Source organism: Gopherus evgoodei, chromosome 4, assembly GCF_007399415.2.
Source record: "Gopherus evgoodei ecotype Sinaloan lineage chromosome 4, rGopEvg1_v1.p, whole genome shotgun sequence".
Classification (NCBI taxonomy): Eukaryota; Metazoa; Chordata; order Testudines; family Testudinidae; genus Gopherus; species Gopherus evgoodei.
This window is the reverse complement of record NC_044325.1, coordinates 8,743,847-8,765,006: the sequence shown is the minus strand read 5'-3', so window position 1 is coordinate 8,765,006 and position 21,160 is coordinate 8,743,847. Positions and strand designations below refer to the sequence as shown.

At 48.6% G+C, this 21,160-nt stretch overlaps 1 protein-coding gene across 6 annotated transcripts in view; it reads right to left on the bottom strand.

Moving 5' to 3' along the window:
- FRMD6 (FERM domain containing 6) overlaps positions 1-21,160 on the bottom strand; it is a 75,956-nt gene that overhangs the window by 28,801 nt on the left and 25,995 nt on the right. For all 6 annotated transcript variants that reach the window (XM_030562864.1, XM_030562865.1, XM_030562863.1 and 3 more), the window contains 5 exons: positions 12,114-12,363; positions 10,307-10,397; positions 6,233-6,312; positions 4,844-4,920; positions 2,013-2,199 (listed from right to left, as the gene is read on the bottom strand). In XM_030562864.1, the coding sequence (XP_030418724.1) occupies positions 2,013-2,199; positions 4,844-4,920; positions 6,233-6,312; positions 10,307-10,397; positions 12,114-12,212 (534 nt within the window). In that variant the 5' untranslated portion in view covers positions 12,213-12,363. The remainder of the gene's footprint in view (positions 1-2,012; positions 2,200-4,843; positions 4,921-6,232; positions 6,313-10,306; positions 10,398-12,113; positions 12,364-21,160) is intronic.

The following is a 21,160-nucleotide window of genomic DNA, read 5'->3' as shown; positions in this document are numbered from 1 at the left end:
ATCACTTGGCATTTAAAAATCACCCTCGCAGGGTTTTATGAAGGCATTGGTGCTCCCCTGCTGATGTTTATTAGCCTTTTCAGCAAAGGGGAAACTGACTAAGGGCCCCCTCCATACATGCAGTTAAGCCCGTGCTTAATTTAAGCACCGGAGAAGTCCCAGTGGGCCGCTTGCATACTTAAAAGTTAAGGGCTTTTCTGGACCAGGGCTTCTAAAGGAGAAAACAGTGAAACTGACTATACACAAGGTGCTGTGTAAAAACCCACTGACTAAATGGAGAGCGATGACTTTTTCCGCACCAGCATCTCTCAGCAACTGCACTCTGGTAACTGCAGCTGCTGCCGGTATGACAACATTCGAGGACTGAAACACGACTCACACGTTGGCTGCGTCCCTTGAACTTCACACCTGTTCTCTGGTGCAGGACAAAGGCTGGCCCCATCTTGACTTTTGGTTACGTACACCCCAGCTGGCTTCTGCTGCGGGGAGCGATGCAGAGAAAGGAGAAGAAGATTCACACTGCTTGCGCCATGGCCATGAAGGAAGGGGGCCGCCAGAGGAAACAGCTGGGCCAGGAGGTGGGCAGGCTTGAGCGAGATACATTTCTGTAGCTTCCTTATGTACAATTTAAAACCCATTAAAACAAATTCAGGGTGTGGATTTCCAGCTGGGTGGCACAATCTCATCTGTAGATTATGCTGGTCCTGTAGTACCACTGGGGACTCTCTGCTCTGGACAGACCTTCCATGGTCGCACAGTTTACAGACTGTAAAAATCTCCAAGGCAGGGCTGCAGCCTCCTCCTAAGTGTGTCCTGCATGGATCTTACCCAATAACGACACCACCACCTATCAGCTAGCCACACTACAGTCACAGGCTCCAGGTGAACCAACAATACAGCAGGAAATGGACCACTTGCACCTACTGTCAGAGTATGGTCTTAACAGCACCTGCCACTCCCACGTGAAGACAGGAGCGCGACCCAGGAGCTATGCGGGCGGTGATGGGCAGAGTGCAGAAGGGGACAACTCACTCTCTCTAGAAAGTCGAAGAACCACACAAACCTCCCACCCACCAGAGGCCTCAAATGAGCTGGGGCCGAACGGCCCCTCTCAGCACACAGGGCTGCTTCCTTTACCTCTGGAGGGACACACGAGCAGCTGTGCTGAGGGCAGGAGAAACAAGGACTCAGATCTGGAGCTCTGGCAGTCCAGCGATGGCTGGGTGGTGGAGCAAGAACTGGCTAGCTCAGCACAGGCCCAGCTGACCCTGCAGGGCAATGGGGTGTGTGCGGGTACAGAGGACCCAAGTGTGCACATGCTGAGTGCACAGCCTGGCTTCGCCATCCCTGCAGCCCACACCACTCACTATTACTATCCGTACACAGACTCTAGTCCATCCATTGCAGCTCTGGGGGAAGCAGGCCCTTGCTTTGGGCTACCTGGCCCAGCTGTGTGCTGCCGAGTTCCCACCAGCCCGTGGCTTACTCCGCAGGCCTTTCCAGTTTCGCTGCCGAGAGCCCTTCCCTCTCTCCGGAAATCTGAGTGCACTGAACGTAACAGGAACATAGGCCAGGCAGGGATCTTCTTGGTCAAGTCCAGCCCCCTGCTACCATAGGCCACCCTGGCACATAATCCCCTCTAGGCGTCTTCAGATAACAAACAGCAAGCACTGTGATGAAGGAGAAACACCGCAACCCTGACGCCCAAGCACAGCATCTGCGTTCAGACCCTACGATGAGCCCACTCACTTGCCCAGCATGCATTTCCCACTATGCACAAACATACCCATCTTCCCCCCTGCCCTGACGCGGGATCCTGCCACGTGGAGTGGATCAAAATGATGCTACTGGCAGCTACGACCACTTGGGTTCCCCCTCCCCTACCAAGCTCCCATTTACGGTATTTCTTGTCCCAATGCATGTCGCGTTCCCTCCGCCTTTGGAAATGAGCGGGGGAAGAAGGCAGTCATGCACACGGAGGCACATGAGATGGCACAGCCCATGGCACGTACCCATGCAGGGAAGTAAGCCTCCGGCTCGAAGTATTTCCCATAGTGCTTGTTCCTTTTGAAGTTCCCCAGGTCGGCCTGCAGCGCGAAGGCTGCCAGCAGGAAGTAGGCCTCCTCGCGCAGCACACACTGGGAATGCAGCACTTGTTTTCTCAGGTGCCAGTAATAATAGTACCTGGCTGTTCTGTCACTGTGAAGAGAGAAGAAAAGCAGAACCGTGAGTGCATGCACGACAGAACGAACCTGCCCCACGGACCACGGGTCCCTGATGCAGACCAGGCTGCTCAGCAGCACGCTGCCACCTCCAGCACCTTTCCCCCTGCAAAACAAAGTCATTTCCAAACGCTGGGGCGACAGGTGTCTAGGAGCGCTGGGAAGCTACACAGGGGTCAAATGCGCCTCCAGGCTACATTCTTCACCAGCCCCATCTCAGAGCTCCCAGCTAGAGGGCAGGGGCAGAGTCTCCAGCCTTCAATACACCTCAGAGGCTCTGCCTGGGACTCTGACCCAGCGAGGCAGCTAGCATGAGGTGCTGTCATGAAGGACACTCACGGGAGGGCATCTGAGGAGACAGCAGCGGGGAGGTGGGGCCCGCCAGTGCAGGGAGGGAGCTGAGGCTTGGGCAGAACTCTCAGCTGATTCAGAAGTGCACAGCAAGGATGCTGAGAAAGGAGGCTGGGGATTGCAGGGAGGAGCTGGGGGAGCAGGACGGCCGCTTATGGGCACTGATGTGGTGGGGACAGCTTAGGGAAGGAATTGGAGCTAGGGATCCTGCCTGATTCCCATGTCCCTCCTCAACTTACTCAGAAGTTAGCTGCCCCCCAGACCCATCTCATCCACTGCTCCAGTAGGCATCTCATAGCACCTGCTTTCCTCCCCTCCCCATGGTATCTCTGGGTGGCTGAGTACAGGCAGGTCTTGCCTGAGCACAGGACAGTGGGGATCAGGAGGCACAGGCACCCTTACATCTGTGCACACTGGGCAGGTATGAGAGGAAAGGGATAGGGGTGTCTGGTGCAGCCAGGTGCTTGTTGTAATGTTAGCTCTGTCCCTGGTTTTTACCTCTCCTTGCAAGGAGGGAGCTGTGCTGCCAGGGGAAGAGGGTCAGGTCCAAGGAGCAGCAGTGAGACACAGGCTCGTGCGGAGGATGCCCTGCCATGCACTGAGACTGGGGATCCTTCAGGTCTGGAGGTTGCTACTGACTGAGCTAGCATCTTTTAATGGCTCTACGTTCACCTGCACGTTATTAAGGAGCTCGGACCTGGGGCCTCACTCCTGAGGTGGTGGGCAGTGGTGCTCCCTTTCATGGTGGCTGGCGCAGACCCAGTACACAGTGATGGCTGTCAGTCAATGCCCTCCCTGTGGGGCTCTCCCCATCCCAGGGCTGGGAGCTGGGGCCTGGATGGGCAGCATCCAGCAGCTGCAAAGGACCAATCAGATGCAGAGGATGCAGGGGAGGGACCTATCGGGAAGTGGACCAATTGGGGGTCTTTCTGGATCTGCAATGTTTGCTACACAAAAAACACGGGACATTGCCTCCTATTTGAAAAATCCGCCTGGATAGACAGCAGAGGATCAAACAAGAAGCATTGTCCAGGAAAACTCAGACGTACAGTAACCCTACCCTAGAGAAACTACATGATCACCATACAATCCTATCGTAACAGAGGAAGTCACCACTAAAGAATTCCTAGGTCAAGGTTTTCTGTTGTGCACACATCTGTTTGGGTACTGCCTGTGCAAAGGACAGGGGATTGCCCATCTATATAAATACAGTGAAAAGTTCATGTAAACAATGCATAACTGATTCAGGTTCTTAGTCATTTTCCTGTGTTTTCTTTAGTGAACAATTTCCCACTCGAATTAAAATAGCTATTCCCAGTAGTCTGCAAACCCTAAACACAATCACAGTACTTCTCCACCTTTCTTGTACCTCCAGGACTGAAGCTGCTAGCCAGTCCCTCTTACGGTTGGCAAGTAAAATACTTGAAAACAGCTCAGCCCTGACCTGTGCTGGAAGAGACTCTACCATATTTCTAACCAGCGACTAGCTTAACAGGAGGAATATATTGCAGTTTTATTTACCTATTCCTGACATCTTCGGGTAACAGTCTGATCTCACACAGACTCAGACCTTGCAAACGGGCTTATTTACACATCTCAGTAGCCCCGGTGATCAAGGACTTACTTACCCCAATTTCCAAGAGGTAGGGGTTGTGCAGAAGTTGCTCACACAAATATGCACATCCAACTGCAGGCACACATTGGCTAATAGGATAGAGGAGGCTATACAACAAGCAAACGGATAGCTGCGGCAATACTAGCTTGTGCACGTGCTGCTATAGTAAAAAGCAGGCCCGATCACGGGTACATGCATTTTTGGGATGAGCCACATCACCCTTCTTCTTGGAAAGTTTGGCTCGGTGGCATAGATTGTTAATTGAACAGAAGCTGAATTCTGTCTGCTTTTTGCTATACAATGGAAAAATACAACAAGTTATAAACCAACCTGCTCAAACTATATCAGAAAAGACTTACTGTATTTTGCTAAAGTAAAAAACAAAACAATTTCTCCCCACTCAGACCAGCCACAGAGGAGCACTTTGCTAATGTTAATCTTTATAAGGATAGAAATATGAAATTGACTGAGTAAAGGCTAGTTACAAATAATTTTTTCTAGCAATCCGCTGTTACTGAGGGTCTATGACAAAATTACAATACATGCAATGAACTCTAACCAAAAAGGAATAAGCCAAGATATTTTCTATTTTTTCCATTAACACCACAGCATCTTTTGGTGCAAAAAGGCATTCTTTGGAATATTTTCCCCTTACCTGATCAGTCTGCCATTTTCCACATAATATTGCACTCGAAAGTGGATAATCATCGGGGGACCAAACTGGTCAATGCCCTGCAATGGAAAGAAAATATTCAGAGTTCCTTCCACAGAAGACATAAAGAAACCATTGAGAATGTAATTTTTTGCAACGTTTGCTGTGAAATCAGAAAGATAATGCAATATTTGATGTCCTGTATCAGGTTCTCTCAGTGCAAAATTTATCATGACCACCACATCCACAAAACCAGAGAAGGTGGAGCTAGTGCAACAATGTAGATCAAAGTCTGGCTCTTCTTCTAAATTGGACATTTTTCACAAAAATGTTCTGAAGTTTTCAAAATATTCCTTTTTTTGGAAAACTTCCAAGGGAAAAATATTTACCCTGTTGGCTATTTGATATATTTTATCCCTTCATTTTTCATGCATCTTTTTCTGAGTTGCCAATTTCATATGGCCAGGTTAGTTACAGGGGAGGATATTTCTCAAAATGAGAAAGCTTCAGTTTCCATTTCAAAGCAGAAAAGGTTTTGTGTTCAACAGTTACTGGATTTCAAAAATGGGCAAGGGGGAATTCTGAGGAAAATTCTGCAAAAAAATTAAGAGGAAAAATTCATGTTGTTTTGAACCCCCGCCGCAAGATTCCTGTGAATTTTTTAGAAAAGTAGTTTCTAGTAGCAGTAAAGGGGAGGGGTGGGGGACAACACAGATACCAGTGTTGTGTTTGGAGTTTGTTATTTTAATGCATTTCTCCTTGTTATCTACAACCTAGAAGGGATGCCATAGAATCTGTCTAGGTTGGAACTTTTCTGTAGAGATTCAACTCACACTCACCCCCACTGCTTTCCTTTCAGTGACCTGTTGTCTCTAATTACAAGAATCCATCCCCTAACCATTCTTGTCTGACATCTCCTACCTCAGAGCTTGGTATATGGATTGACTAGTTTTGACAGATCTGCCGGTGATCATGAGGGCTAATGCTCTGGGGTCCTAATGTAGTTCCCAGGTTTCCCCAAATATTCCGTAATTTAGCCTTCCAGACATCCTGCAATCCAGCAGTATTCAACTGCCATGTAGGTAATCTTTATTTTCTCAAGTTATTCATTTATAAATCACTTAATGATTAATGAGAACTTCAGATCCCCTCTTGTTTTGCAGGTAGAGTGGGACACACATTAAGAAGTCTTTTTGAGCATGCTGTGCCACTCTCATCAGTAACAGCTGATTCGTTTTTAGTTAATTTTGAATGCTTCAATTTTTCTTCTTCGTCTTATAAATTATGCACCCTTCAAACCTTCCCCTAAGGTGCAACAGCTCCAGCTATGTGAAATGCTGACTCTGTAGAGAGGAAATAACTGGCCCCTCTCAACCCAACTCACAGTCATACCTTGCTAGCTTCTTTCTTCCATTCCTTTGGGCAGTATTTGTAGAGTTTCTGTGACAATTCCATATACACATGCTCATTGTCTGCATTAGAAAGGGTAGGGATAAGAAAGGAGAATGCAAATGGTTCCCCAAGATTTCTTTTAAAAAACATACTATAAAAATCTCACATCCACAGTTACACAAGCTCCCAAATATATTTCAAAAGAAGAAAATGCAGTATTATTTAAACACTCTCTAGCATAAACAACAAATCCATGGCATTGGCGAATATTCCATATCCTCATCTTTCTCATGCCCGAGAGGTTCTAGAAGCATCTTTCTTCCTTGCAAGATTCCTTGCAAGAACTAGCCCTCACAGGTAGAAGCCAATGACTATGCAGTGTGGCAGCACGTTCTTGCTTTCTATATAACTACAGCACTATAAGAAATATTTATTGTGCTTACTCTTATCAAAAGGGACAGTAACATCCCTGTTGCTTTGTTCAACCCCCCCATTTGAAGTCTGAGGGTATGTATGTCCACACTGCAAGTAAAAACCCGCAGCTGGCCCTGGGCTAGCGGACTCAAGCTTACGGGGCTCAGGCTAAGGGGCTGTTTATTTGCAGTGTATACATTTGGGCTTGAATTGCAGGATAGGCTCTGAGACCCTGGAAGGGTTCCAGAGCCCGGGCTGCAGCCTGAGCCTGGAACGTCTATACCACAATTCAACAGCCCCCTTAGCCGGAGCCAGCTGGCATGAGCCAACCACAGATGTCTAACTGCAGTATAGACATACCCAGAGTGGTTAATCACTCCCTGAGGGGCAGAGCTGAGTTAAGCAGGGAAACGTGACACAGGAAAGTCACTTGCTAGGCGAATTCAAGAGCTGCAAACAGAGGCAGCTAACAGGAGAGTTTTGGAGAGTATGTGAAAGGCTCTTTTTTCCAGGTTCAGATGTATATGCGATTTCAAGATAGCCAGCCATGGAACAATGGTGGTGACCTGCAACGCATGTGCCGTGTTTTCTTTCCTGCCTGAAACCAGAAGAGACTGTCTGTGCCTGAAGTGCATGTTGGTGGCTGTGCTGGAGAAAAGGATTCTTGGATTGGAGGAGCAAGTAGAGACACGGAGGACTTTCTAGACAGCCAAGTTCGGGAAACACCAGTACCCCAGGTTCAAGGAAGAAAGGAGCTGGCCACCAAGGAATTGGAGAGGAAGGATGTCAGAGAAGCAATCTGGTGGTTTGCAACCACCAGAAGCAAGAGGTCACAGAAGCATCCACCGTGGCTGGAGATAGATGAAGAAGGGCAGCCTGTGGCCATGAGAGAGAAAAGGACCAGGAGGAATTCCACAGAGCTAGAAGTTTCCAATCGATACCAGGTTCTCAGTGTGAAATCTGTGGAAGAAACCTCTCAAGATCCAGCTGTTCCAAGGGAATGGACAGATGTGCAGGGCACATCTGGGATTGGCAGCTTGGCCCAACCTGTAAGAATATTAAGCTTGCCTACAAAGTTCTCCAACTATCCAAGGAAGACAGATAATCCTTGTTGGGGATTCAGTACTCAGAAGAATCTAAAGAACATTCACCAAGGGACAGGCAGACAACAAGTTGGTGTGCTGCTTTCCCAGAGCTAAGACATGAGATGTCACTTTAAGACCGGATAGGCTTCTGAAGCTGACAGGCAAGGATCCACTGGTGATGGTTTATATTTGGCACTAATCAAACCACGTTGCAGGATATATCTCAGATAGTCGATCACTTCAGGAAACTCAGAAGCATGCCCAGGCCATCGTATCTGTGATTCTGCCTGTCCCATGAGCAAAGGAAGCCAGAAGGCAAGCAAACCATTGGCTAGGTAAGTGGCGTAGAGTTTTGGTTAAGTGGAATATTGCTTTCTCTTTTACTGAGGTGGAAGTAATCCTAACTGGACGCTCTCCATGTCCCCACAGAAGGTCAGGGATCGGCTGGCTTGAGTAGTCAGGAGGGTGTTAAATTAATAATAAAAGGGGAGGGTAAAAAGAGGGATGACATAAGCACTCAACACAAAATCAAGATGAGAACAAAATTAATCAAGGAACCAAAGGACATGGAGAGGAAATTCCTGAATTGCCCATACAGCAATGCTAGGAGCCTGAGTAACAAACAAGAGGAATTGGAATTGCTCATTTGTGAGCATAACTTTGATCTAGTTGGTATTATTGAAGTCTAGTGAGATGATTTGCATGATCTGAATATTAAAATCAGTGGTTATAACCTATTTAGGAAGGTGTGAGTGGGCAAAGCTGAGGGGGAAGGGCACCCTATGTCAAAGATGGCATTGTCTGTTTCTGTGTCACTGATAACTTAGAAGAAAATGATCTTGAATGCTTATGGGTCAGTGTCCTAACAGATAAAGCACAAGATAGGATATTAATTGGTATCTGTTAAAGACCACCATATCACACCAAGAAACAGGATGACCCTCTCCTTACATACCTATCTATAAAGTGTAGGAAAAAAGCTGAATGATCATGGGGACTTCGTGATGAGTGACACATGCTGGAAACTCATACCACCAGTAACAGAACGTCTGTGGACTTTCTAAATATTATAGACGACAATTTCCTAACTCAAAAAAGTGTTGCCTCCAACATGGGGGATTTCTATACTAGACCTCGCCGGAATTGCATGCAGGGGAAGTGTTGCTTTCAGAGCCCCACTCAACTCCTGCCGCTGCCAAATGGATCTCAAACATGGGAGTCGCTACCAGGAGCTGGATTTTTCCTGGGAAAGGCAGCATGGCCCAGATCCTTAAGGGTGTTTTGAAATCACTAGAAGTTAGGAGCCAAAATACCCTTGAGACTCTGGGCTGGAGCTCCAAGTGAATGATCAAAGCCTTTAGAACTAATGCAACCCTGTAGATCCAGTCCCCCAATTTGATTTGCATGATCAAGGTCTTCACTGGATAGTAAAAGCTTCTCAAATAAACCCCAACCCCTACATTTCTCTTGCTGAGTAACTTCGGAAGAGAGCAGGGCACTCTATGTATGCCTACACTGCATACCGAGTCCGAGTCCCCCTCCTGTCCACATAAAAAAATCATCCTGACTCGGCTCAGCAAGCACTCAGGTCTCCGGTTCTAGGACCCCATGAGGCGGGTGGGTCAGAGCCAGAGTCCTGCTGAGAGTCAGGTCCAAGCCCTGTCATTGTCCAGTGTGGACGCAGCTCAAGATGCAGACTGAATCCACGAGCCCAGGTCCCGCAGACCTGGGTTTACGATGCAGTGCAGATGTACCCTCAGACCCTGATTCAGCCAAGAAATTGCGCAAGTGCTTAAACCCCATTGACTTCGATGAGAATTAAGCATGTACTCAAGGGCTTTGTTGAACAACTTGGTTATGTGCTGAATTGGGGTCTTGATGCAGCATGGCACTCCGCACATACTGCAACTCCTCGGACATTTCAGCCTTGTGTGGTTAGTCTGCACTCCGGGATTTGCCTAGCAAACACCCCTCCAAGAGATGCTGCTTGGTGAACAGATAAGGAAGTAAACAATCTAGCATAAAAGCTGCGAGGGACTTTGAAGGACACCAAAACACATTGACTCAACATGCAAAGAGGAATTATTTGTTTTTTGAAGCGGTGATTTAACAGCACTCCAGGAACTATAAAAGTACGTGGGAGTGCCTCATTAACAGCAGCAGTGCTCACCCGGGGCTTGAGCCAGCTCTCACTGACTTTAATGCGGACTGACTGGGTTCCCTGGTGACGAGACAATATCAGAGCGCACACAACAGTTTGTTTGAACACACAAAATATATAGAAAACTGCAAGAAAATAGAACTTAGGCGTGAGCCAGCTCCAAAGCAGAGCCTTATCCTGTCACTAATCAGGGCACACAATGAACGGGGATTTCCGGGTGAAGAGGGACCGTGATACAATGGACAATACTTTATATTTATCATCCCTTGTTATAATAATGCTCAAGTGGTTTAATCAACTTTTCACTCATGACGTGGCAGGTTTACTCTTATCCTGGCAACCCGGATACTTCTGATGCGCATCTGTATGTGACATAGCATTGTTTGAAGTACGCAACTTCAGACTGAGACTTACTTTGTATGACGCTGAGTCCAAAGAGATGACAATCCCTTAACCTCAGAAGGTCGCACACCTGGACAAGTAACTCACGACACAATATTTTAACCTGCAGCAGAAAAACACAGGATTGAAAACATTAATTAGAATCTGTCAATATGTTCTTCAGGTGTTTTATAATCTTTAATCAAGCCCCATCTTGAATCCATTGTACATTCACGGCTTCCACTGAAGGTCAATGGGAGCTTTGAGTGTGTACCAAGAAATGTAAAACATTAGGCATATACATTATGTATTCTGGAGACCATGCATACTCCAAATTCCAGCTGATCCCATTACCCACTGCACGAGACAGACATTTAACTTCCCAAAGGACGGCCAAGATGGTCACTACTTTTGATATCAGTCTAACAAAATATTTGCCTCTAAAAATAAAATGTTTGCTACAGGCAAGGCCTTTCACACCTACAGGCCTTGGCTACAGTGCAACAGATCCAGTGTCACTTAGGACCTCAAGGGTGTCGCTATACTGTAGGTGGTGGCCACTCAGCACTGCACAGGAAGGACTAAACTCTGATCTTCTTCAAGAATGAAAACCAATCTTGTGCAGAGGGCTGGTGTTAGGCCTAGGAACTCCCAAAGACCCAGGATCTTAGTTCTGCACAGTCCCTGAGAAGGGACAAAACTTACCACTTGTGCTAAAAAGAGGATCTTCTTTACTGGTATCAGTACTAGGGCTTAGTTATGACACAGTCCAACAATTCAAATTCCAGCCAGTAGAGGGCTGTGGGTCACAAACCCATTAGCCCACATATTACAATGTATAGGACTCACGAGAGTTTAAGAATAAAGCAAACTAAAAGTGACCCCCACATTGCTGCTCCTGTCATTTGCAGTACAGTTTTTCTTCCCGTTGGAGTTCTCCCAAAAGGCCTGGTTCTCCATTGCCCTGCACTGTGCACAGTAATTTACACAGGGAATCAGGCACACAACTCCTCATTCAGAATCTCATTAATCTGTGGAGTGGAACAACTGTGGTTTCCTTCTCCAGAATAAATTCCAGCCGGCCCTTTGGAAGAGCGAAGAAACCCATATTATTGTCAAAAGGCTCCATTCTGCCTCTCTGTTTGTCCTTTCAAAACCAATGGGGGTTGGGCATGCATGTCAGAGGGCTTAACTGGACCCAGTTCTAATGATACATAAAGGAATGGCTCACACTTAAAATGACATCACTTGGATTTAGCTAGAGCAGTGCACGGAGAATGAATTCTCAGAGCATCAAGTCCAATGAGACAGAGAGTAAAATCCTGATGCGCCTGCAAATGTGAGTAAGTGTAAAAGGAGTAATACATTTAAAACTACAGAAGACTGACCTCTTTTAGAAACACATTTGTTAGATACACACACTTTCTGTGTCCTAAATCAAATATATTTTATATAAAATGGAGAGGCTACAAAAAAAGTGATGAAAGTAACTAACTGAGCTTTTGTGTACGCCCTCCAGTTACCGCTTTTCCACACTGTTTGATGTAAACGTACATAGAGAAGTAAGGCAACTGGGTGTCAAATGGACTTCTTAAAAACAAGCCTGCGTTAAACTAATTTTGAACAATGTATTGCAAGGAAAGTTGCCCAGGGCAGATAATTCTGTCAAGTAGCAGCCTGGAGATCACCTGTGTCACAGGTGTCAGCGTGTGATAAAGTGAGACAGACTCCAGCAGTAAAACTGAGGCAATCGGGACAATGCTGGCTGCGGGTACAACATCCTAGGAGACCAATGCTAGACGAATTCACAGGACATACCTGGGTTAAGGCGTTTACCTACATTTATAATGATGTTGAGGGAATCGTCGTTGGGAAGGAAAATACAAACGCTGCGGCGGTCTTGCATGACTCTGTTATTATGGAAGTTCAGTTTGTTCATTGTGTTCTGGGCTCTCTCTAGTGGTTCAATGCAGCGCTCCAAGACCCAGCAGAAACCTCAGGTTCAGAGCACTCAGCAGCCAACAGCTTCTCCTCATCACAAACCCGTCACAGGAGGGACGTTCTGGCCTCTCTCTCTGGGGGTGCCATAGCTGGGAAGGAGAGAACACGCCAGTGTCAGATCAACAGGGAAGGAATCTCAGCAGCTTTCTTTGAACTGTGGAAGGGCTCCAGAGCTTCACACCCTGGGCTGCACTTCAGTGGAATCGTTTCCCGCAGTGGCTCTCAGCCTCTCCCATCCTGAGACCGTATGTTACAACAGAAAAGGGTTCCCTGCTCCAGGGCTGGATTAATGCTCAGAAACACCTGGCATGTACCTAGGGCCCCAATTTGGGGGGGGCCCAACCCAAGCAGTCCTGCAACCCAGCTCACAATGCCACTCATTCAAATTCAGCCTGGCTGCCCCTCTGTCACAATGGGGCTGTGGGGGGGATGCACCGAATCTGAGTGAGTGGCATCATGACCTGGCGCACGGGGTCGCAGCTCTACTCCAACCTGGCCCAGTGTGACAAGGCCAAACCTGAGCAGGCAGTGGGGTGGCCAGCACTGCTCCTCCTCGGCCAGCTTCCAGCAACCCATGTCCCCTCAAGACTGGCTACAAGTACAGGGAGCTGCAGTGAGTGCCCATGTAGGGGAGCCAGCCAGGAAACCTAGAGGGACAGACCCCAGGGGGTTAACAGGGCAGCATCTGTACAGCAGAAGCCAGTCACTGACTGATCTGGAAAGGGGAAGGTTAACTAAGCGACATCCATGCAGCGCGAGCTGGCTGTACTTGGGTTACTAAACCATTAGTGCAGCTGTGCTGGGCAGAGTAGGGTTAGTGTGAATGCGTCTAGTTTAGCTGGCCTTCAGAGGGGCCAGAAGTGCATGTTTGCCTGGGTTAATCTGGTCCCACCCTTCTCTCTCGGGCACCTGCCCCTCAGGTTGGGAACCCGTTACTTACACCTAGGGTATGTCTACATCTACAATTTTGCAGCGCTGGTTGTTACAGCTGTATTAGTACAGCTGTATAGGGCCAGCACTGCCGAGTGGTCACACTTACAGCAACCAGCGCTGCAAGTGGTGTTAGATGTGGCCACACTGCAGCGCTGTTGGGCGGCTTCAAGGGGGGTTAGGGGAACGCGAGAGCAAACCGCGGGGAAGCAGGTCTCCTTCCCCGCGGTTTGTTCTCGCGTTCCCCGAATCCCCCTGCAAGCAGGTCTCCTTCCCAGCGGTTTGCTCTGGTGTTCCCCGAACCCCCCTGCAAGCAGGTCTCCTTCCCAGCGGTTTGCTCTGGTGTTCCCCGAACCCCCCTGCAAGCAGGTCTCCTTCCCAGCGGTTTGTTCCAGTGTTCCCCGAACCCCCCTGCAAGCAGGTCTCCTTCCCAAGCGGTTTGCTCCGGTGTTTTTTGAACCTCCGTGCAAGCAGATCTCCTTCCCCGCGGTGTGCTGTCGCGTTCCCCGAACCCCCCTGCAAACCGCGGGGAAGGAGATCTGCTTGCACGGGGGTTAGGGGAACGCGAGAGCAAACCGCGGGGAAGGAGACCTGCTTCCCCGCGGTTTGCTCTCGCGTTCCCCGAACCCCCCTGCAAACCGCGGGGAAGGAGACCTGCTTGATTACCAGAGAGGCTTCCTCTGGTATGCTGGGATACCTGTTTATTCCACGGAGGTCAAGAAAAACGCTGGTGAGTGTTTATACCTGATGACCAGCACTGGATCACCAGTGTTGGATCCTCTACACCCGAGTTTCAACGGGAGTACGGCCGGCGCTGCAAACAGGGAGTTGCAGCGCTGGTGATGCCCTGCAGATGTGTACACCTCCTAAGTTGCAGCGCTGTAACCCCCTCACCAGCGCTGCAACTTTGTGGTGTAGACAAGGCCCTAGCAACAAAAAGCCAGCTGGATTTACATTAATTTCCTAACACCGTTACACATCTACAAAGTGATATGCAATTAACAGCTGCAACTCTCCGTGGAGAAGCATTTGTATTTAGTTAGCTTGCTTTGATGAAATGCAATTCATTGTTATTCAATGTCTTATGTGGTAGCGTCTAGACTACCTCTCTAATGCTAGCAGTGCATCCTCAAGGTACGTTCTGACCATCTGCCTCTCAGAGGATTAAATGTGGGATTTATTATTTCTCATTTAAAACATCTCTGCCCAGTTCTAAAGGTACAGCAGCAGACAGAATTACCAAGGAATATCAGTTTCATAACAGGCATCGCAGACAGCAGCAAATGATGCTGAAATTTCCCTGCCCACTTCTACAGACCTGTTGTTTCATGAAAAACTATATGGCTATAGAAATGGCAATCAAACGACATCTTCTACAAGGGGTTCTCTCTGTCCAACATCATTAACACAGATAGAAGCTTTCAGACGTTTGAAAAATGATAATCTCACCCACTTCAGTGATTTTGAAAAGGGGAAACTAAAGCACCATGGTTTCCAGGTCTCAACTTCCCCTTTTTTTTGGAAACATACATTGTGTCTGTGATCCTTCAAATAAAGTTGAACGCCAGCATTTTTGTGCCGGGTTGGTCTTTGGCCACATGGGCTTGGATTCTGCACACACACATACAACTAGCTGCATATACATGAGCCGTCTCATTGAGTTCAACGTGTAAATGTTTTACAAGATCAAGGAGGTAACTCCTGCTCGGTATATTTCCCAACATACAGACACCCCTTTCCCCCTGCACTGTCTGCATGCAGAGTCTGCACTCCTAGGAGTGGTATGTTAAAGCCTGACAAGTTGGTGAGGTTTCGAACAAGGTAAAACGTACTAATAAATCAGCTTTACCTTGGGCAGACTTTTACCACCCAATCTGTTGCATTCTCAAGCTGGAAGCCCTAAGTGATCTGAAAGGCACTCTGTTAAAACAGTCACTCACGGAAACTATTTGGACTGGGTCTTTGCTTCCACCTGTATTAAGGCCCCAATTTAGCAAGGAAATAAAGCACCTGGATAACATTAAAACAGGCTGCCAGTCCCACTGACTTGGGCTATTCATCTGCTTAAATATCTTGCAGAATCAGAGATACTTACTTAAAAACCCATCCATTATGTTACTTGAATACCACTCTGAGTTCCCACCTATACAGGCCCTGTTGCAAAGAGGACATGCCATACCGTTTTACCCATATGAACAAAAACAGGTCTGAGGCCAACCTAGTATGTACCAGAGTGCGACACAGAACCATGAAACTTCCTAGGACTGAAAGCTCACAGAGACATTAATTACAGCAGCCAAAAATCAAGACTGACCCTGAAAAGCACTGAATTGGCAGTTTTATTCTTCTGGCTTGGTTTCAGACCAGCCTCTAAAAGGCTTTACTGGCATATTAAGAAGGGGAAAATGTATATACAGCAGGAACAACACAGTTCTTTTTGGAAAGAAACAGCAGAGCATTTGGATTTATTTTGCTGTAGCTAGCAGAAAGAATGAGTGGTACCTTTATAACTGCTCAGCAACACACACCCAATAGCTCTGATGAACTTAATCCATTTATTTCTTCCACAATCACTTACATTCTGACCTCTGATTATTTCAGGATTTAAATAAAATGAAATATATCAAAACACGCTTCTATTTTTACGAGACTATACATTGGAAGCTCATAATTCCTTGCTTTTGGGTTTTATAGAGGTGATTTATTCATTCCTGTACAGTTAGTGTAAGTGCTTCCCATTTCAGTGTCCCCCTCCTCCCCACTAAACTGTTCTATAGGAGGGATTTTAGAAGTTATTCAACTCCTTAAATGGTCTTAACCTCAGGAAACTTTCCTCTGAAAATATACGTCAAATATCCTCAGCTGATGTACATCAGCACAGCTCCACTGACGTCAACCAGCTGAGGACCTGGGCTCTATGGTTTGAATTAAACTGTGCGGTCTCTCTTTTCAGGAATTAGCTAGTGGTAATTAATGCACCTAGAAAATAGAAGGAACGTTTCTACTGACCCACTTTCAATGTGTTAAATTAGAAGCACCTAATGTCTCACCACTGGGAGGAATTTTCTTAGCAGCTTTAAAAAAAAAGGAGAAAGTGGAAAAGCTCTGAGACATGAATTATCACTACATACAACATTTTGTAATTCAACAGCTGAAAGGCTCCAGTCAGATGGGAGATATTATTACTGCAGTTGCTTTACCGATATAATTTGCAACAGTCTGAAGTGTAAAATTCATCATCCCTTATGGCTCCGTTTTGATCTTGTAATAAAGCGGATAGGCCAGCCCAAGGCTGCCCAGAATAGGACTGTGCTCAGATTCCAAGCACTTCAAATGCTGCAGTACATTCAGATTCCTCCAGTTCTATCTGGTGTCAGGGAAAGCACGTAAGTGATGCTAACCAATCTCCCTCCCGGCAGGGAAGTCTTGCAGCAACAATCCTCCAGGCTGGCTAGCAGACAAGGGCAGAATTATCTTTCCAAGTACCCAGGCGAGACTTTATGAAGGGCAGAATTTACTATTGCTTCTGGCCTTTTCCAGGAAAAGATTCTTGTGTCCTTTGATAGTAACTTCACTTGTATTCAAATCAGGACACTTATAAGCTGCATTGCAGAGTAAGCCACCAGTATGTCTCTGTTCTCCGATAGAGATGCTTCTCCATTGTTGTTCCCCATGGATCCCATATCTAATAGGTTATTCTCTCTCGTTCATTTACTTGTTTATTTGATGTTCTGAAGGCTACATTTAGAATGAAGGACACAATTTGGTCCCTCTCTTCTAGTCTAGTATATCAAAGTTCTTATACTGCGCTCACACTCTGTGCCATGACGGTATATCTGACACGTGCCATCCAAGGCAGCATGGTCCAATGGTTAGTGTACTGGATGGGGACTCAGGATACCTGGGTTCAGACTGAGAGCAAAATTCAAGCTGGAAATAAAATGGCTTTATCAGTGAGGGTGATTAACCCCTGAACAGATTGCTAAGGGGTGGGGTAAATTCTCCATCAGTTGGAGTCTTTCAATAAAGATTTGTAAAAGATTCATTCTAGTTCCACTGTAAGGTGCTGGGCTAATCACTGGATGAAATTCCCTGGCCTGTGTTATGCAAGAAGTCGGATTAAATGATCATAGTGGTCCCTTCTAGGCTTAAACCCGGTTAATCTTGTACTGTCTTTGCTATAGGCTTGCTGTACACCCTCAGACAAGTCACCACACCTCCCTGTGCCTCCATCTCCCCGCCTGCCCTCTGTTTTGTCTAATCAGACCAGTGCTGGGCAAACTTTTTGGCCTGAGGGCCACATTGGGGTTGTAAAACTGTATGGAGGGCTGGGTAGGGAGGGCTGTGCCTCCCCACACAGCCTGGTCCCCGCTTCCTGACTGTCCCCCTCAGAACTCCTGACCCATTCAACTCCTCCCTGCTCCTTGTCCCCTGACCTCCTGGGACCCCCTGACCCTAACCGCTCCCCTGGGACTCCACCCCCTATCCAACCCCCCCTGCTCCCTGTCCCCTGACTGCCCCAACCCCTATCCACACCACTGCCCCCGTACAGGCCTCTTGAAACTCCCAGGTCTATCCAACACCCCCCGCCTCCCGTTCCCTGTCCCCTGACCATCCACCCCCCAGAACCTCTGCCCCATCCAACCCCTCCCCACTCCCTGTCCCCTGACTGCCCCCCGGGACTCCCTGCCCCTTACCCAACCCCCTGGCCCCGGCCCTGGCCAGGAGCTCAAGGGCTGGGCAGGATGGTCCCGCGGACCAGATGTGGCCCGTGGGCCGTAGTTTGCCCACCTCTGAATTAGACTGAGAGCCCTTCAGGGTAGGGATGGTTGTCATGTAGTAGGTGTTAGTGCAGCGCCTAGCACAACAGGGCCCTGATCATACTTGGGATCTCTGGATGCTACCACAATACAAAAAACAGACCTGGGAGATTTACCACTGACAGGCCCTAAACTAACCAAACTCTTGTAATGGTCATGGAACAGTCCAAAAGAACCTGGAAACTGGCCTCAGCTGCACATTTATCACCATTACCTCTGCTCAGACACTCCCCTGCGCTTTGTGGGCGTCTGAACTAGGAAATGCAAAATTGTTGTTGGCATCCTTTCATCTGCGAGAGACGGTGGGAACTGCAGCCTATGATGTAGATGGTTTGCAATGTCTCATGTGACTGAAGAGTCCAGTCCGAGATTTGCATGATCTTTGGCAGTTATTGACAAGGCATGGATCTTGGCTGGCTGCTTCTTGCTTCCTATGGGCTCTTTTCTCTTCAACTATAGGAGCCAGCTTCTGTTATGGACTTTGATACCCTGATGGAGATGATGGTGCCACTTGTGGCAATAGGATATGCAAAGAAGCTTTAAATGGGATAGCAGAGAAAAGCTGGGTTCTCTCTCCTTTGCAGAAGCTCTTCACTGAGTATTTCAGAGGCCCTCAAAGAGGAGACAGACAGAGTCAGCTCAAGGCAAGATGTCTTATGAAATATACGTCAGCATACGCTAGGCACAGAAATGAAGGGATCCTCCAGCTGACGGAGGTTTCAGTTGAATAGAATGAGATTCATTTACAGCAGCTGCCCTTAACATCTTTCCAGTTTTGCCTTTGATAAGAAAAGGAGCAGTTTTGATGGTATTTATAAAGAACAGGCACCACAGTGGTAATGTTATTCAGTTATCGAAAGCGTTTTCTCTTAAAGGGTGAGCTCAGAACAAGTAGTTTTAAGTCACTGTGATGATTTATGAATGCACAGATAACCTACATAATGAAACATGCAAATGTCTCACAAAGAGACTAGTTTTTCCTTTTTATAACCTGTTGATTGATGCCTGCACTGGAGGAGGCTGCCCCCTTCCTTCAGTGGATATTTGCCTCCGACTTCCGTGCCAGTTTCATTTGCATATTCTGAAAGTGCCTCCCACTAAACCCCAGTCTTACCGCTGCAGGAACAAAGTCAGCAAAGTCAGAGCGAAGGCTCCCAGGCTAAACTCAGCTCTAAGCTGCTGAATGTCGGCATTACACAGATATCTTTCAGTAAGGGCAAGTCAGCCCCCGTGCTCCATGGCCGCAGAGTCCCCCCAGGAGAACTGGTCTGATTCCGCTGGACAGAAACGGAGCTAGGGATTGTACTGCGGGGTGGCGCGGGGGGGAGACTCCTGAGCAGATCCTCACTCTGCATGGGCTTCCTGCACCACACACCATGACAGGTGGGTGGACATGCAGGCAAGGCCGCATATTGTGTTGATCTTCCTATGATCGGGGGGAGGAGGGGGGCTGGAGCCTGGCCGGGGAACCTCTATCGCCTACATGGGGAAGGAGTCTTCCTCCCTCTCTCTCGCATCTGCTCAGGTATTGGCCTGTCTACACGGGGCAGACACTGGCCTCAGGATTTGGGCGTACACAGTTACATGACAAAAGTGGCTCTGGGATTCCTATGTACAGTCAGGAAAGCACTAGCGATGCTGGAGGACACATGGAGCTAATTCAATGCAAATTATTCAAAGGCAGAGGCCTTCATTAAAAGGGACACCATCAATCTAGGGTGGAAAATCACTTCTGCCTGAATTCCTATTGGTCCATTCTATAAGTAATGCTCAAATTATTATTATGAAGTGAGATTGGAGGAAGAGGACTGCTTTTTCAGCTTGTTGACTCTGGACAGCATTTGACAGCATTCTGCAAACAGTCTCAGTGACTCTGCAGCAAGTATGCTCAGTTTACATGCTAAATACGTGGAGGGATTTCAGCGAGTGCTAATGTCACCCTCTGAGCTGACACACTAGGGATCAAATTGGGGCACTCCAGACCTAAAAGTGTGAGTTGCTCCAGCATGACCTAAAGCAGGGGTTCTCAACCTTGTTCTTTCTAAGACCCCCCCCCAACATGCTAAAAAATTCCAGGGCCCAGGGTGTGCGTGTGCACGGGGAAGACTTGGGGCTCTGGATGGGCCCTCGGACACAGGCGTAGTTTGACTTCTATTTTGGGTGGGGGCAGGGGCTGGTGGGGCTCAGGCCAGCTCCGAACAGCAGGGTCCAGGAAGGCAGAGCCACCTCCACCCCCGACTCACCTCCGCAGGTCACCCACCTGTCTGGGACGTATGAGGTAGGGATTCAGCTCAAAGTTTGAAAACCACTCAGGGCGCAGGGAGGGGGTAGCGAGGGGCTGCGTGCAGGAAGGGGGGTAGCTCAGGGTGTAGGCAGGGCGGTAGCGAGGGGCTGTGTGCGGGCAGGGGGGTAGCGAGGGGCTGTATGCGGGCAGGGGGAGTAGTTCAGGGCACAGGCAGGGGGAAGTGAGGGGCTGTGTGCAGGCAGGTGGGTTGCTCAGGATGCAGGAAGGGGGTAGGGAGGGGCTGTGCGCGGGCAGGGGGTAGCGAGGGGCTGTGCGCGGGCAGGGGGGTAGCTCAGGGTGCAGGCAGGGGGTAGCGAGGGGCTGTGCGCGGGCAGGGGGAGTAGCTCAGGGTGCAGGCAGCCTCTCGGGCAGGGGGAGTAGCTCAGGGTGCAGGCAGGGGGGTAGCAAGGGGCTGTGCGCGGGCAGGAGGAGTAGCTCAGGGCGCAGGCAGCGAGGGGCTGTGCGCGGGCAGGGGGAGTAGCTCAGGGCGCAGGCACGGGGGTAGCGAGGGGCTGTGCGCGGGCAGGGGGAGTAGCTCAGGGCGCAGGCAGGGGGGTAGCGAGGGGCTGTGCGCGGGCAGGGGGAGTAGCTCAGGGCGCAGGCAGGGGGGTAGTGAGGGGCTGTGTGCAGGAAGGGGGGTAGTGAGGGGCTGTGTGCAGGAAGGGGGGTAGTGAGGGGCTGTGTGCAGGAAGGGGGAGTAGCTCAGGGTGCAGACGGGGTAGCAAGGGGCTGTGTGTGGAAAGGGGGAGTAGCTCAGGACACAGGCAGGGGGTAGTGAGGGACACTGTGTGGAAAGGGGGAGTAGCTCAGGGCACAGGCACGGGGGTAGTGAGAGGCTGTGTGCAGGAAGGG